The sequence below is a fragment of the Electrophorus electricus genome, chromosome 12, assembly GCF_041902795.1.
Source record: "Electrophorus electricus isolate QZ-2024a chromosome 12, ASM4190279v1, whole genome shotgun sequence".
Taxonomy (NCBI): Eukaryota; Metazoa; Chordata; class Actinopteri; order Gymnotiformes; family Gymnotidae; genus Electrophorus; species Electrophorus electricus.
Genome location: NC_137508.1, coordinates 15,978,989 through 15,995,337, shown reverse-complemented (window position 1 = coordinate 15,995,337; position 16,349 = coordinate 15,978,989). Strand labels below are relative to the sequence as shown.

Here is a 16,349-nt window from a genome sequence, read left to right as displayed (position 1 = left end):
TCTGCATAAACTACTCTGCTTAAATGTGCTACTGATTTGGATCTTACTGAAATCTTCTAAAGTAACCCTTAATTTATTTCGTCTCCTGATACTGCTAAAGGAGTGATCCCCCACTCACTTTCACAGGCATAATTATTGACCCTTCTTAAAAACGTGTTATCATTACTTTAAAAATGTTCACAATTGTGTTTTTATATATATATATATATATATATATATATATATATATATATATATATATATATATAAAAAATCACAATTACATAGTACAGCTCTCAGCAATATGAAAACTCAGTCCACCTTAAACTGCTCATGCTTGAATTTAAAAGTAGTTGCTTATCTTTTTCAGAACTTATAAACTGTTTTCTGCTCCTAAGTTCTTACCACATATAAAACTTGGTGGTAGATTATTCTTTCTTGTAGTAGATATGATGCAAATCCACAAATTGCATTACTGTCACAAGTAGTTTTAAGCATGTGCTAATGTCAGCAATAAACCAGAGCATGTAACCGTTATTGAACTCTGTTGTCTGGTGATGGAAGGCTTAGGGAAAGTAGAATATCAGGTTTCCCATTTTGCTCTTGCTGTGTTTGCAGTGTGGTTTCAGACAGGCCAGCCTGAGGCCAGTTTGGTGAGCAGGATTATTTAAACTCCTCTCTTTATCTCTGCTTCTGGATCAAAGACCTCTGCTCCCCATTAGGTTGTCTGTTTTGACACATCCAGGAGCCTGAGTGTCATTTGCCACTGTTAAATGGACATTACAGAGATGCAAATGGCTACATCTGCCTTACTGCAGACTGTCTGGAGTGATGTCAGAGTTGGGTACTGTAAATTGCAGTCTTTCTTAACATGTTTCCAGTAGGCACTTTGTGAGGCTGCTGCATGTTTCCTGTGTCTTTTTATGCATCCATGGTTGCTTGTATGAACGACCATTACTTCAGAATGCATAATCCAAAATTAAAAGAACATTTTTATTCTTGAAAATTTAGAAGCCATTATCACAGTTTCATGGTCAAAATGTTTCTTGCTATTCTCCAGTCACTCTCTTCTCATAAAGAGAGTTTGTACTCCAATAAATAGATATTTAGATTTTTACCCACATGGGATGAGAGGTCATCTAGTAATCCTGACTGATCGCAAGGGTGTTGGTATGTGTGCCTGAGAGTGCCTTACTGTAACACTACAGCACCTACATATATTTATGTATATCCTGTCTATAATTGTCCATGCATGGGCCAAACCCTCAAGCACCAGCCCAGATAGTAAGGGAATGAGTTGTCTTAACAAAGATGCACATTGATTCTTTTTCCATACAGACTAAGTAGTATCAAGTTGGCTAAGTTCACAAACTGTCGTTTGCCTACTCTGGTTGTAATTAGGTCCCTGACAGAGCAGCATGTGGGAGAGACAGAAACTGTAGGCAGGAAGATATTTTACAGGGGCTGGTTACCAGCAACAAATGGCTGAGGGGCACATCCATGACTAGGCAGATAATAGTCTGCACTATGGATTAAATTGTTAAACACTTTTTTTGTGTTCTGCAGAACCCTCACACTACAGTGCTGATCCCCTGTCTGAGCCCACAGAGTTTGAATACATGCGGAAGGTGATGTTCGAGTATATGATGGGGCGAGAAACAAAGGTACATTTCAAAATCCCCTTAATGAAAAAGAGCTGATTGATAATGAGTATGCTTTAGTTCTTTCTGATTGATGCAAAACCTAATATTTATGGCAAAAATATCCAATCTCTTCTTGCATTTTATATAGTACAGTTATGGCATTTTGAAATCAAAGCACAACATTACATGTATGTTTTGTGTCTAAGATATAGTTGACTGGATTCTCTGTTATATAGAAGAAAAGAATTTTTCAACTGGAAGCCCAAATGAAAAGAATCTTGTTCTTATATAAAAAGTTTTACTGCCATTTCGGAACCCAACACAAAAGCTATGCTGTGTCTATGTAGCAGGACCCTGTACATTTAGTCAGAGCTAATTAATGGCCCAGTTGGCAGCACCCTTAAGTCAGCAGGCTGCCCCTGGGTTAACAATAAACAGTCAGTGGACCTATGACATCACAGCATGCCTCCCTGTGAGGAAGGATGTCCGGTGTATGGCTCGATGAGGCATTCCCATCACATGACGCAGCCTCGCCTGCCATTTTAAGAGCACAGCCGGATCTAAGCAGCACCGCTGTTTCCGATTACTACTATATTTCTAGGCCAAGCACACATGCACTGGCAGGTTGGGCCTGAAGCTGATTAAACAGCATGTGGCAGATAAGAATTTTGTCTTTGCATGGTTTAATTCATTACAGAGAAGTGTGAGAGTGAATGCAAGGTTTCATGTAGTGCCCCTCTACTCCTTATGGTTTGATTATATTCTTGACCTTTAATCCAAATCCCAATTTTTATCCTGATATTCACCTATTTCATGTTAATTGTACATATAGAAAGACATGTCATGATCCTGAGGGTCAAGATTTGTCAGGTCTTGTCTCAAGAATATGATCTGTATTCATTCACATCCTACAACATCGATCCATTCATTCTTTAAGAAGCTGCATATGTATAACATTACCCAGCACTTATGGTGCAATCATACCATCATTTACTGCATATTTTCTGGAGTGCAATGCAATGAAGTATTGGTATGCTTTCACTGGTGTGGTGTGTTCTAACAGCCTCCTCTAAGCAAAGACACATAGTATACTCATTTTGACTAATTTGTTCCTTAAAATATTGTCCTCGGATTCATCATGTTATCAGTGTAGTACTGCATTTAGGTAAAAACCCTTTTTTGCTCATTTTGCCCATTGCTCATTTTACAGACAATGGCCAAAGTCATAACTTCCATGCTTAAGTTTCCTCCAGACCAGGCACAGAAAGTTCTGGAACGTGAAGATTCTCGGGTGATGGTAAACTTTTTTCCGACTACATTTCAGATTATCTGTCAATAACTGTGTTGTCTTTATGGTTTAGATATAAATGTCTTACATTAACTGAAAAAAACTGTGAGTGATGGTCTTTCAGTACACATGTAGAATCATTTCCTGAATTTCTTGATGTATTTGTACTTCATTAAGTCTCTTAATCTGTCTCTGAGGTACACATCAGTAAATGTATCATTTGTAATAGCAACAGATAGCAAAGTAGAAGTGCCTGTGTGTGTGTCTGTGTGTGTGTGTCTGTCTGTGTGTGTGTGTCTGTGTCTGTCTGTGTGTTTGTGTCTTTGTTACAGCCTTGGCTCCGGTAAGGTGGAATCCTGGTCAGAAGGAAAGAGACTGCTGCTACTGACAGATGGTTCAGAGGAGCTAGAACTTGACTAAGACACCTTTCGTGTGTGTGTGTGTGTGTGTGTGTGTGTGTGTGTGTGTGTGTGTGTGTGTGTGTGTGTGTGTGTGTGTGTGTGTGAGAGAGAGAGAATGAGGCAGTCTGAGAGAAAAGTGTGTAAGAGTGTGATTGAGCAATCCCTGAAGCAAGGAATTAGACTGTTAAATGAATTGCCAGATTTAGAGAATCCTCCTAAATTTTTGTCCTGTAAGAAAATTTTAACTTCATAATTTATTATTTTGATTTTTTTTTTTCTTAGCGGTTTTTATGTAGATTTTGTATAAAGATTTGTGCAATAAGTTTGGATTTTTTTTTTTTTCTTAAATGTTTTGTGCTCTTTCCCCTTTAAATATCTGCCCATATGTGTATCAATTAAACACAGGCTCTTGGTACTTTCTTTGTTTACTGCAGCTTTTTAAACCTAATGCTGTATTTTTGGGGAACTGACTAACTAAATATATTGTAAATTGTATATAATCATTGGAAGGAGAACCATAAATCTGTACAATAGGGAACATCGTGACTGCATTATTAAATTTTAAGATGGTGGCTAATAAAAGATTTATTTACAGTAGCTGTGGATATTTTGATGTTTGTATACACACTTCCTTGCAAACATTTAATTATTGTAAAGTCTTCATCCCCGTTTATCTCATATGCTTGACTCCTGTTTCATAAAAGTATTCTCGGCTTCACTTACATGTCACGAGTTTTTTCAACTTGAACGACTGTAGGTAAAACGTCATGGAGACACATACTTACAGCAGATGGCAGCATTTAGTACACATTGAGACCTCGCTGTAGTAACATGAAATATGCTCGTGCGCAATAACATGCGTCTTAGAACCTCCGCGCTTAATACCAGGAGAAACTGGGTCGCTAGTTTTACAGCTCCACAAGCAGATAAACGAACTAATGCCCTGGGACCGCAAACTGTTTGGATTTGGCGCAACAATAGGATTTTTTGGATACTTTTGCAACCTGTTGAAAAAAAACCTTTGACAGTAAAACTTTAAATGTAGTTTCTTAGTCCGTTATTAGGGCGTTCGAGTCTGCGTTAAACTAGTTCTCGGGTCTCCTTATATTGCGTTGAGGATGTGCTGCAGAATGTCTGAACTGTTCAAACAGAAGCGAGGACTCTTGGACGTTTTTTACATGTATTTGTACGTGTATTTGGCTTATTCATACAACATTGACTTTGAACACCCCGTAGTATTTCGTGGACCAGATGCAACGTTTTTTGGATACTCAGTTCTTCAGCATATCCATGACAATTCACGTTGGTAAGTGTCCTGTGCATTGTACGAGTTCACCATCTCATAATATTGTTGAACAGCTGCGGTATCTTGCCAGTTTGAAAATAAACCTTTTGTGTGACTGGTTAATGTAACCCAAGTCACATAATGTTTCTTAAAGCCTTTCGTAGCGGGTTCATGTCTAAGTAATTGATTCGTGATAAGTAAGCTACAGGCTATATTTTTCATCTTGACTATTAAGCAGCTCTGCTATACGTCAGTTCACGTGCAGTATTTACGCGCAAGAACTTGGGTCTGGGCATGTTAGGCTTTTTCATAAATTTTAATATCGCAACTTAACTGTTCAGTCGTTGCTCTTTAGTGGCTTATATTATATTACATCAGAATTACGCCAAATGGTCCACTTTAAAGAGAAAGTGAAATTTGCAACAAATTCTTCAAAAGAGTTAATGACAGATAGAGAACATTAAAGTAACATTAGGTATTTCACAATCATCAGAACAATGCAATATATCTTAATTAAATATATTCGTTATGGAAAGATATAACTTAACCGAGATGCACGATGTCATTTATCTTCTTACTTTTATCTTGTTTTCACCTACCTGGATTAATATAATTATACAGCATCTATGTTTATCAAAGAAACTACTATGTTTACATCGACAGGGTTTTATTTACATTCACCTAGCCAACTTCCTATATTCAACAACACTTACCTTTACACATGTAAACAAAAGTAAACAAAAACCAATAAACCAGCACATGCCCTCCCCTCCATCTAAATGTTTGGAGTCTGTAAGCAACTGGTTTATTTAGAATTATTTGGCTTTCACCTGGTGGGGGGTGGGGGGGGGCTAATTTAAAAACTAGAGTGTAAACTTTACAAAATAAAAAATAAAAATGTGTAAAGGAAGAAGTAAAACCGACAGTTCCTTTAGAAATTACAAACATATTTGATGTTTCCTAACATTTGAGCAAATCTTACATTAACTGGCCAGTTACTTTTAGGTGGAATTAATATTTTGTCCTGAGATAGTGTTTACTAGACATTACCAGGCATTATGTAGTGTATACTACACGTAAAATTGCTGCAATATAAAAAATGTGTTAGCTCAGTCACAACATACAAGTCCTCTAACACTCAAAGAGAAAATGCATTTGATCCCAAATATCATTTAGAAACCCAACCTCTTTCAATAAAGTTAGGTGCTTGTGATACATGTGCAACACCCACTTTTTAAAAAACAACTACTGTGTACAGACACTCACTTTATTAAGTTCGCATATTTTGTAGGTGAAAATAACAGATTTGCAAGATGTAACCCATCTAGTGATATGCACAGAGTCATCCTCTGTTGTTCATAACTGATTCATGTCTGGCCGCAGGACAACTGCTGACCAGATGTTTATTTGGGTGTTGGACCATACTCATCAGAACAGTGATATGGTAATGGCATGGTAGCGAATGTTATACTGACTTAAATGTATCATGCAAAGTATTGATGGAGTTTTAAAACAGTGTCAATGCTGTGTTGAGATTGATCTGCCACCCAAAATCCATGTAAACTGCTCCTGTTGCCAGAAAATGAGCACTGTTGAAGCATAATAAAAATGCTTCTAAAAGGGCAGAAATCTAACTTATATTTGATGCTGAACTGTCCAGTGACTCTAATTTTATGCTGTGTTCAGGATTCTTGTGGGGGCTCCTCAAGCTAACTCCTCCTTCAGCAGTTCTGTACATTCTCCTGGAGCTGTTTTTAAGTGCCGCATCCACAGCAACCCAGAGCGACGCTGCACAGAGATTGACCTAGGCAGAGGTGGGTTACAGTCATTAGGAGATTGACCTAGGCAGAGGTGGGTTACAGTCATTAGGAGATTGACCTAGGTAGAGGTGGGTTACAGGCATTAGGCCTTTCATGTTATATTGATTAGCACTTAGTCAACAATGCTGAGGAACAGGTCTGAAAGTTAGAATAGTTCTAGAAATACTGTTTAACATAGTTTTGTTAATACTCTCTTTTTTGTCATGGAAACTGGCATGGTTTCATTCAGTGTAAACTCAAGAATAAAAAGGTTATTACATCCTGTTGATTTAGTATCCTGTGTTATTATAGCACCCATGTTTGGAACTGATAACAGTTACTGTTATCTATTGTAAAAATTGTAAATATTGATGTTTTATTCAATTCTATTTTCTATATTCTGTTTTTATTTTATAATGAATGTAATGATTGTGTGCACTGTCACACAGTATGTTGAACTATCGTATTTGTTTTTCTTCCCTGTACTAAGTTCTTAAGTAGCATTGAATCAGATGTAGATGCACAGAAATGAAGTATGTTTGGCTGCAGAAGTCCAGGAATATTTTTGATAGAAATGATGAATGCTTTGGCTAATATTTTCCAAACTATTGGGCTAAGTTTTGGAGTCATGGACATGTCTTAATGCACTTTGAGATCCTTTCTTGTGGTTGAGGGGAGAGAGTGGTTTATGCGGTTTAAATGTATACTCTCCTGCTCATTCTATGTGTCACTGATAGAACACACAGGAGTAAATGATGACTGGCAGCAGGCCTGATTCCTGAGCTTTTCCTCCAGCTCTACGTACGCATGAATCATGTTGTATAAGACACCTCAGGCCAAGGGGTGCTTTGGAGCAATAGCAACAATAGCAAGCAGTGTCAGTTACTCCAAAGTTTTATTAGACAGGCAGCTACAAATTCCTAATTTTCACATTAGGTGGAAGGGAACATCCTTCCACGACTAGACTATCCATCATTCTTTTTTGACAGATGTAAAGACAAGGTAGCCCTACTCAGTCAACAACCCAAGACTGAATATTTGAAGCAATTTCTTCTCCACTCTCTAGCATTCCTTAGAGATTCATCCAAATATACACCCTTTAGTAGCAAACAAAGAACCTATTTAAAATCACAATCAAGGAGTTTGCCCCTATTTAAAATCACAATCAAGGAGTTTGCCTTTGGAAGACAGATATAATACCTTATTTCAACATAATAGGGTCATTTGGTTATCCGTGTATGTTAAAATGAATGAAGGATTGTGTACTTGTGTACTAGTCCTAAGTCAAGGGAGTATTAGTGAATATGTGAATCACATGGCCCACATCATACTGTGGCTAACTGTTTATTCCTGGATTTTGCTTCCATGTGCAGTTTCTTACATATTATTCTATCTGCTGTTTATGCTGAGTAAGTGATAAAGAAATACTTCAACAATGCTAATAATTCTAAACGTAAATGAAAGTTATTTGTCTAAGGTTAAAAGACCTTTTAGCTTCCACCCATTTTAGCAATTTTAGCAAACATTTAAACCAGCCAGAACGTGGCTGACTGCTCATGCTTTCATGGTAATTTATAATAATCACTTTTTTGTCTACCTGCTTAATGCTGTCTGCTAAAAAAAAAAGCCACTGACCTTCATGATCAAAACAGAGAGTGGGGGTAGGTCTCTCCACCCCCTGCTCTTTCACTTGGTTGTCCTTTAACCTGCCCATGCATTCCACCCATTCGACACGGTCAGAGTGTGCACTCAAGCCATATCTCTCTGATGCTCCTCAGAGAGACTGGGAAAAGAGCCATCACCTCTGTGAACTACTCTCAACCCTGAGGAGAAAAGCACTCAGGACCCATACGGATGAGAAAACAAACATGTCTGTTATTGAGATCACATGAGGAATCAAAGTTGGGGATTTGATGAGATATTTATTGTCTGTGGTGCATTCCTTAATCATTCTCATTTGCAGTACTGCCCAATGTCCTTCTGGAGGAATTATAAAGGAGGTTTTATTTTCTTTCTGTCTTAACGACATGAAATATGATGTTGATATTAGTGATGAGTTCTATTCCTTGGAAGGAGTACTATTGTCATATGTTGAATTGCATAGTCTTTTGTTGCTTTCATTAGTTGTTGGGCTAAGTGCATTTGTACTATTAGCTTTTTACTGCTTATGCTTTTTCCTCATTACTGTGTTTTGCATTGTTCAGTCATAAAACTGACAAAAGATAATACACAGCAAAGTTTAGTCGCGCATCTCATCCACATTTCATCCAGATGGAGCTTCTCCATGCATGTGGTTAGTATGCTGTGCAATAGGGAGAGCAGTAATCAGAGCCAAAACAAACAGCCACTGTCCTGGGAGCCATCACTCTTTTTCTCCAGAGTATGATTACAGTGCACCAAATCATAACCAAGGGGGGTTTCAGTAGCTGTGAGCATGAGCAGAAATATCTAGGTGGTTCTATTTGTTTGGATAAGCCCATTACAGAAAAAATACCACACCTCATAAATTCCTAAGAAAATTATAGCTGAATACCATTATCAAGGCTAACACAGAACATTCCTGTTACAATGATTGACGGTTGGATAGTGGATGGTGTATTTTTTTTATGGAGTCAGGAATCAGAACGCTGCATGCAGACAAGAGACAAAGCTTACTGAAGAGCTGTGTGCACAAATATCTACCCAAACTTGCTCTCACTCAACTTTACCACCGCCAACTACATATAAGGTTGCAAGGGATGTTACATCAGCAATCAGGCAAAATATTTTAGGGATGTTTGGGATATTTGGGAGTATCTATACAGTGGATTGCTTGCTCCTAGAAGCATGCACCCATTTTGTTTTGCTCATAGGGTGATTGTCCCAATGCATTTCTATAGAGCTGAGTTGAGCACAAGCAATGGGCCAAATTACATAGGTCACTTAAAAACCCTTAAAAGGTGAATTTTGGAAAAGAAATATAAATCTGTGATGACAGTTCATTCTGCACACTGCATAATAAAGCATGTTCTTCAAACATTTTGAACTGCTACTAAAGTACCTGTAGCCTGAGTTGGGTATACCCACGGACTGGGAAATCAACTAAAGTATGTTCATGCACCAGACAGGGGCAGAGCCAAACCAGATGATGAATAATGTAATGATACTTCTGTGTTTGATCTGTAGATTTGTACTGTACACTTGTATACTGTACTGTATACAAGATAGCCTGTAAGATGTCTTTTTTCAAAGCGCATATGTTACTGTGATTTCTGTATGATAGTTGCAATATATTAGTCTCGGCGGAGGGCGATGAAAATAGTACTTACTAATATTACAGAGGACTCCAGCAGAAAGGGCAGCTCAATGTCTATTATTAGAGGCACTTGTTGGAAATATCTTGTAGGTGTAAAGTTAGAGACTTGCTCTTGCCTTGAACAATTTGTCTTAACCATCTTCAAATTCTTTATCATATTTTTTTTTTTTTTTTGCAACTATCTGCTGCTGGTTGGATTTTTGGGGGTGGCAGATGACTGTCAAGCCTGTAGTGACATTGACTCACATAAACTTTGCAAATGCTGTGCCTGATACATACTAGTGTGATACCCATGATCTTGACACTGCTATGTCAGTGTTAATTCAGAGTTGAAAACGGTCCCCCACTAAATAATGTCATAAATGTTTTCTTGTGGTCAGACCATCCAGTGACCACAGAAGTGATCAGCTATGAATGGTTTGGTTGAAAAACTGTGCATGGCACCAGACAAGTTACACTCTGTAAATGCACCTACAAAATAAAATGGCCAGTGAGCATATGTGCAATCTAGATGTTTCTGATAAGGTATGTTGTGAGTTTATGATTACTGTACCATTTGCAAATACTGGAATTTTGACTACATTTTGACTGGAGTTGCAATCAGTGCCCTCACACACAGTCTAGGAGGTAATTGCCCATCGCTTGGATTTGTGTTTATCAAAATGTTCTAGATCCATTTGCAGATGGATACAGTTCTTTGCAGTGTGATTTTTGTCAGTTTGTTCAGTAGTCAATCAGGGATAATGATGTTGAAAGCTAAAATAAATAAAAATGATCTCTGGATTGTGGGCTTCTACCCTCCAAATGTTATAGGACAAAGTGAACACCTATTGATAAAGAATCATTGACTGAGCTGTTTGCTGTACTTGCAAAGGTGAGGAATAGTGACATATAATGCCCTGAGATTAAGGAAGTTAATTTTGTCCTTTTTTTGAGGTTTGTATGACCAGTGTCTCTTAACTTAAGAGGAACTCAGATATAGGTCTCGGATCTGAATTCAAATATATACATATATATGTAATTAATGTTCCTCTTTTACACAGTTATGTAGTATATGCATTAAAAGCCTGTCTTTGTGTGAATATGTAAAATGGTCCTTGGCCACTGCATGGACATATTTTGTGAATATACACATGTTCAAATGTACAGTATATTCAGCCTAGAGCAGCAAGAAAAGGAGCATAATTTTTTTCAAGAGAGTACAGAATTTACAATCAGAGGAAATGGTAATTGTAGTTGTTGTATGTTTTCCTGGGGGTATTATTGTAATTCGAAAGTTCCATTGCAGTGCACTGAATTAGCATACCTGTTTCTATAATTCTAGAATGAGACTTTATGGGCTTTACCATTTGCACTCGGTTGTTTCATGCCTCTTTAGTATAAGGATTATATCCGCATAGAAATGATTCAGAAAAAATTGGTAGTGTAAATGTACCCACATTTAAGAATCGTACAAAGACATATTGCACAAGTAAGTCTTTGTGGAAGCTGTCACAATTTTAATAAAGTGTACAAGCACATTAGAGGTACCCATATAAAACCATTTAAATGGGCACCTTTGTGAGTCCCAAGCTGCCACAGAAAAACTGTTTTTGCAAAGAGCTCTGTAGCCCGTGACTCTAGCTATCTTAATGGTCCTCTGTTTTTTTTCCAGGGAATAAGCAAAGGGAGTCTTGTGGGAAGACATGCCAAGGAGACAGGAATGATGAGTGGATGGGTGTCAGTCTGGCAAGACAGGACAAACGTGACGGCAAAGTTCTGGTATGTCTTATAGTAAAACACACATACTGATATACTAATATACTTTTCTATTGTAGTATAGTAGTTTTCTTTACCTGTGATATAGAGCTCATAGGTGAGGTCTACAAAGTATGTTTACAAAGTATGTACACACTATCTTTGGGTAAGCACATTCAATAAAATGTACAAACTGACAATAAAACTAAACTGACAGAGATGAAAGCGCTTTACTTTAAGTAGGTATTTAGAGTAAACAATGTGTATTTAGTACTTGCGGCTATATTGACACTTACATGAGTACACAAGTACTGAACCTATGGAAAAATGCACATTTGGAAGCAAGTCTAGATGTTTGCATCCACGAGGTAAATCTGAATGTAATATTTCTTTGTGGTATATTGAGATTTTTTTCTCTTCTCCACTTTTCCTACACGACACATATAATTTGTTACCTTACAGTCCAATAACAAAATTAAAATTATCGAATTTAATATTTAAATCGAAACTGCTTTTAGTGGTATCTGAAAAAAAAAATAATGAAGGCATTTCCCTTATTTAATTATGTGCATGCATTGAAAGACAGGCCACTTTCCTGTGTTGACGAACCAGAGTCCCAGAGTAGACAGATATGCTTGAACAAGACCAACAAGACTCCCGAACCCAATCGGGCAAATGGTTGTTTTTTCCCCCATCATTAAAGTGGCAGGGAGCGAATTGGGAAGCTAACTGGATTTGTTTAGGCTCGCCTCTCACCCTGGTGGTCCCACTCAAGGGCAGTGGCCTCGTTATGGCTCAACTGCTGCTTCCTGCAGTGGGTGATGAAAACCTGATCATCTCCCTGTCCTCCAGAGGAATAGCTGTAGGCATTGATGGCCAGCCTGGAGGGGCAGATATGGTGTGACGTGAGCAACTGAGAGACATGCTGTACCTTATGCTACTGCTGGCGGAGTTATTAGAGAATGGTGGTCATGGTCATGATGACAGTACACGGATAAAATTAATGGGTATTATTGTTTTGTCTGTGTTTTGATTTTTGTATGGTAGAATATTAAAAGCAGTGATTTGATGATTCATTTTCACTACAGTATGAGAGTTAGTACTCTATTATTCTGTGGACATGATGTCATCAAATCTGGATGACACTTAAAAAATCATCAGACATTGCTAAAACATTATACTGGATGCTTTGAGCACATGACTGTCATTCATATATTTGAACAAATGAACTATAGTCATAGTGTATATCAAATTTTTGATGTTAAAATTAATTGAACAGCAAGCTCTCTCACCTATAAGAGAATGCCTTCTATGAAGCTTTACCTAGCCTATGTATATGTGAATATGTGAATATGTAGATTTGTATTTGTGAGTTTGCCTTTGTGTCTGTGTCAGCACCTGAAGCATATCCAATTAAATCATATTACATCTGTGCTGACCCACATTTCCATGTAAGGCATGTGAGCTGGCTGTTTGGCAGATGTGAACTCTTCAAGGTAATCTCTCCTCTCAGTCAATCAGTCCTCAACATAAACAGAAACACAATGAAGATGGAACTCCGATGTTGGCTCTGATACTGTGTTCATGCATTTTAGCATTCTCAAATGGGACAGCCTTCTATATTAATTTTGAGGGAATCAAATGTTTATTAGAATGGAGCTTTACTGAGTGTTCATTAAAGTACAGTGGAATGCTCCTTTGGAGCTTGTTTGCTTTTAAAACTCCATCAGCTCTGTGAAGGAAAAAACATTCCATATGGATAAAACTGTAAGGTTTGGTAACTTAATCCTGCATTCATAAGAGAGTTAAAATAAATAATAGAATTTTGAAGCTTACAAATGTTCAGTAGTTCCTTGTGGTGGATAGGTGCCCTGTCTGAGGCAGGATCCCACCCGTGTTGCCCTGGACTCCTGTGAGCCTGAACTGGATTAAACAGTTTAGGAGATAATTGAATGAATGAATGTTAGTGTTCTGTATGTACATTTTAGTGATTCATCTTTAATCCTGTAAAATCATGGAGCTCATTTAAATAAATTCACTTCTTTAGAGGAGACTATAAAGACCTTAATAAAACTGTAGTTCAACAGTGTACCTCAATATTATACTCCGTCACAGCAGAGTAATCTGACAGTGTGTTTGTGTGTACCCATGTGCATTTCCATGCATTCCCATTGTGTCTATAACTCCAGGGCTCATGTGTGTGAAGTTCCACAGTGCAGGGAGAGAGTAAGGAAAGCTCTGGAACCTAATTGCATTTCACCACCCTCCCCAGCAATTAACACATTCATGTGTCTATATTCCCACTGAGCCCAGAAATCTTCTCCACTGCCCTTTATTTACTCATACTCCACAGGAATGTTTTTTAAAACACCAAAGGAAGAAGGTAGTCTTATTTATGCTGTATTTCTGTACTAATAGGGATGGATGTTTTTTTGTGTATCTTGTCAGTGTATAAATTTGAGGAGTTGGGATTTCTATGTATGATGTCAGTGGACAATATTAATCAGGGGGGTTGTTTTGTGTGTATTGTCAGTGGAAAGTGACAATATATATTATATTGTATTATACTATATTATATTATTATTATTTACATTTATATAGCACCTTTCTCATACTCAAGGACACGTATATTAGCATTTACAATCATTCACACACCAATGACAAGCAGCAGCCAATCTGTGCACAGCAAACTTTCTGTCAGAAGCCAAAGCCCCCTGGGGGACTGCAGGGGAAAGGGAGGAGGTTAAGACCAGGAAAGTGTAGCAATCATCACTGCGCGCATATATATATATATATATATATATTCCTCCAGAAACCCTGGAAAGCATGGAAACGCCACCCAGATATGGACTCAAACCCAAGACCTGTCAGTGGACAGGATTAATCGTGGGGGTGGGTTTTTGGTGTGTCATCGATGGACATTATGGGGTGGGGGGGGCAATTTAATGAATTGTGGGAGCTGAGATGGAGAACTGTATCCTGGTGGGAAAAAAAGACTGTAATTGCATTTTTGTTATTTAGCTTTTTTGTTCTTTTACTTTCTATCTCTTTTCATTCTCTTTCTTTCTCTCTCTCTCTCTCTCTCTCTCTCTCTCTCTCTCTCTCTCTCTCTAGCCTGCTCTCTCTGTCTGTCTCTGTGCTCTCTGCTTTATACAGCTGGGTTCAATGCCCTGAAGAGCATTGTCCTCAGTGAGAGAGTAGACATTAGAATGAAGATGTTCCCCTAAAAACTGTGTGAAAACACAGCCCCCAGAACCAACCCACAATTAATATTTTAAGATGTGGTTGTGCTTTGGGTCTTCATCTGAAAAGTTAATTTGGCTGGCACTGGGACAGAGTCATATTGTTTCTCTTGTTTTCCTCTAACAAGGTTGAACATTTGTTGCCTGTGTCCTAGCTGTGTCCTAATATTAATGTAATGTAATGTTTATATGTTCATGCTAAGTGTGCTAAGTTAATATATTTGTGTGAATAACTTTGTTTTCACTCATAACTCTCCTTTTTTGGTGTGTGTTGCGGGGGTATGTATCTGTAGGCCTGTGCGCACCGCTGGAAAAATGTGTACTACGAGTCCGAGCACATCCTACCCCATGGTTACTGCTCCGTGATCCAACCATCATTACAGGGCAAGACACGGCCTCTCATTCCATGTTATGAAGGTATGGATCTTTGGATTTGACGTATAACCTATAGCCAATACTTCTTGGCAATAGCGTATAGCCAGTAAATATTACCTATAGCCAATATTGGACCTTAATAACCTTAATTATGGTCCTCTTAGTTTTTCCCAAAAGAGTGTCTTTTTTATTCCATATTTATATATTTATTACAAAACAAGACTTTTTAATATTGAATAAGTAGTTTGTTTCTTATTGGGAATTAAGTGATTAATTTTGAATTATCCAATAATAATGCAAGTTTGGACAGTCCATGAAAGTTCCTGATTATATTTATTATATTGTATCCTGATTAAAAGCTGTTTGAAAAATGTGGGGTTTTGTTTTTTTTGCCCACAGTAACTGTGATGTGATGAGAACTTTGTTTGATGTTTATGAGTGTAGCCCACATTGGCTAGATAACAGAGGAAACCAACCACAAGTTTCAGAAATCACGAATAAACAAAGCAATGAGAGCTAAAGCTCCAACTCTGATCTAAGTCTTTTGCAGTAACAGGCCACTGTGAGGGGAATGTCAGTCCAGTCTGCATCCTTGTAATGTGATGGAAGGCTGCCCATTAAGAAGACACACAACTTCCAGACTATGTTCGCTGATGTGCTTTGGTGTCTAAATGTCTGGGATCACTTAAGCTTAGAGTATTTTTAACAAAACTATATAAATACGAGCAATTCTGTGTAGTCTTGGAGTTTGGAGAACACATTATTTATGTACTCAAAATGAAATAGTTGACACTTTGTCCAGGAGCCCAGAAGATAAGCTACAGGCTCAGTTCCCTGTTTGTGGAGGAAAAGTATTTAGTCTGTGACAGTGTGGTGGTGATGGAAGCGTTGCTAAATGAAGTGTTGCAGATGATGATCTTGCAGTTAACATTGGAGAGATGCCCTTAGATAAGAGCTGCCCCTGTCAGCATAATAACTTGTTTTATTCATCTTTAAAGGCTTCATTCAAGCTTTAAATCTGCACAGCAATATTACGACTGGTCTGTGTAAAATTCAAGGTGCCCCACACAAGATTTACCAGTTGTACTCTATCCTTCATTGCACTCCTTTCAAACATTATTGTATAATTTCAAGTACTTTTCCTACCAATAGCTTTTCATTATTATTCCAGCAGGGGATCCTGGGCTTTCCAAGATGTTTTGATTAAACGTGGAAAAATTGGGGGAGAGTAGGAGAGATCTTTTCAAGAGCAGAACCCTCTTGCTGTTTGGCTCCCAAGTCACCTAGGCAGTCGCTGTCTTCCTT

General features: G+C 37.9%; 2 protein-coding genes across 20 annotated transcripts in view; both read left to right on the top strand.

The window, feature by feature from the left end:
- Positions 1-3,908, top strand: part of golga4 (golgin A4) — a 29,618-nt gene extending 25,710 nt beyond the window's left edge. For 11 of the 16 annotated variants that reach the window (XR_014126613.1, XR_014126612.1, XM_081724913.1 and 8 more), the window contains 3 exons: positions 1,546-1,643; positions 2,833-2,919; positions 3,243-3,908. Coding sequence is in view for 10 of the 16 variants with exons in the window: in XM_081724913.1 (XP_081581039.1) it covers positions 1,546-1,643; positions 2,833-2,919; positions 3,243-3,257 (200 nt within the window). In the remaining 6 variants the exon portion in view is untranslated. The other 5 variants (XR_014126617.1, XR_014126615.1, XM_081724921.1 and 2 more) reach the window with 3 other exon arrangements.
- A 230-nt stretch (positions 3,909-4,138) lies between these two features.
- The window catches only part of itga9 (integrin, alpha 9), a 49,876-nt gene continuing 37,665 nt past the window's right edge, over positions 4,139-16,349 (top strand). Inside the window, exons 1-4 of one of the 4 annotated variants that reach the window (XM_081724922.1) lie at positions 4,139-4,617; positions 6,283-6,410; positions 11,345-11,451; positions 14,963-15,086. In XM_081724922.1, the coding sequence (XP_081581048.1) occupies positions 4,430-4,617; positions 6,283-6,410; positions 11,345-11,451; positions 14,963-15,086 (547 nt within the window). In that variant the 5' untranslated portion in view covers positions 4,139-4,429. The other 3 variants (XM_035531687.2, XM_081724923.1, XM_081724924.1) reach the window with 3 other exon arrangements.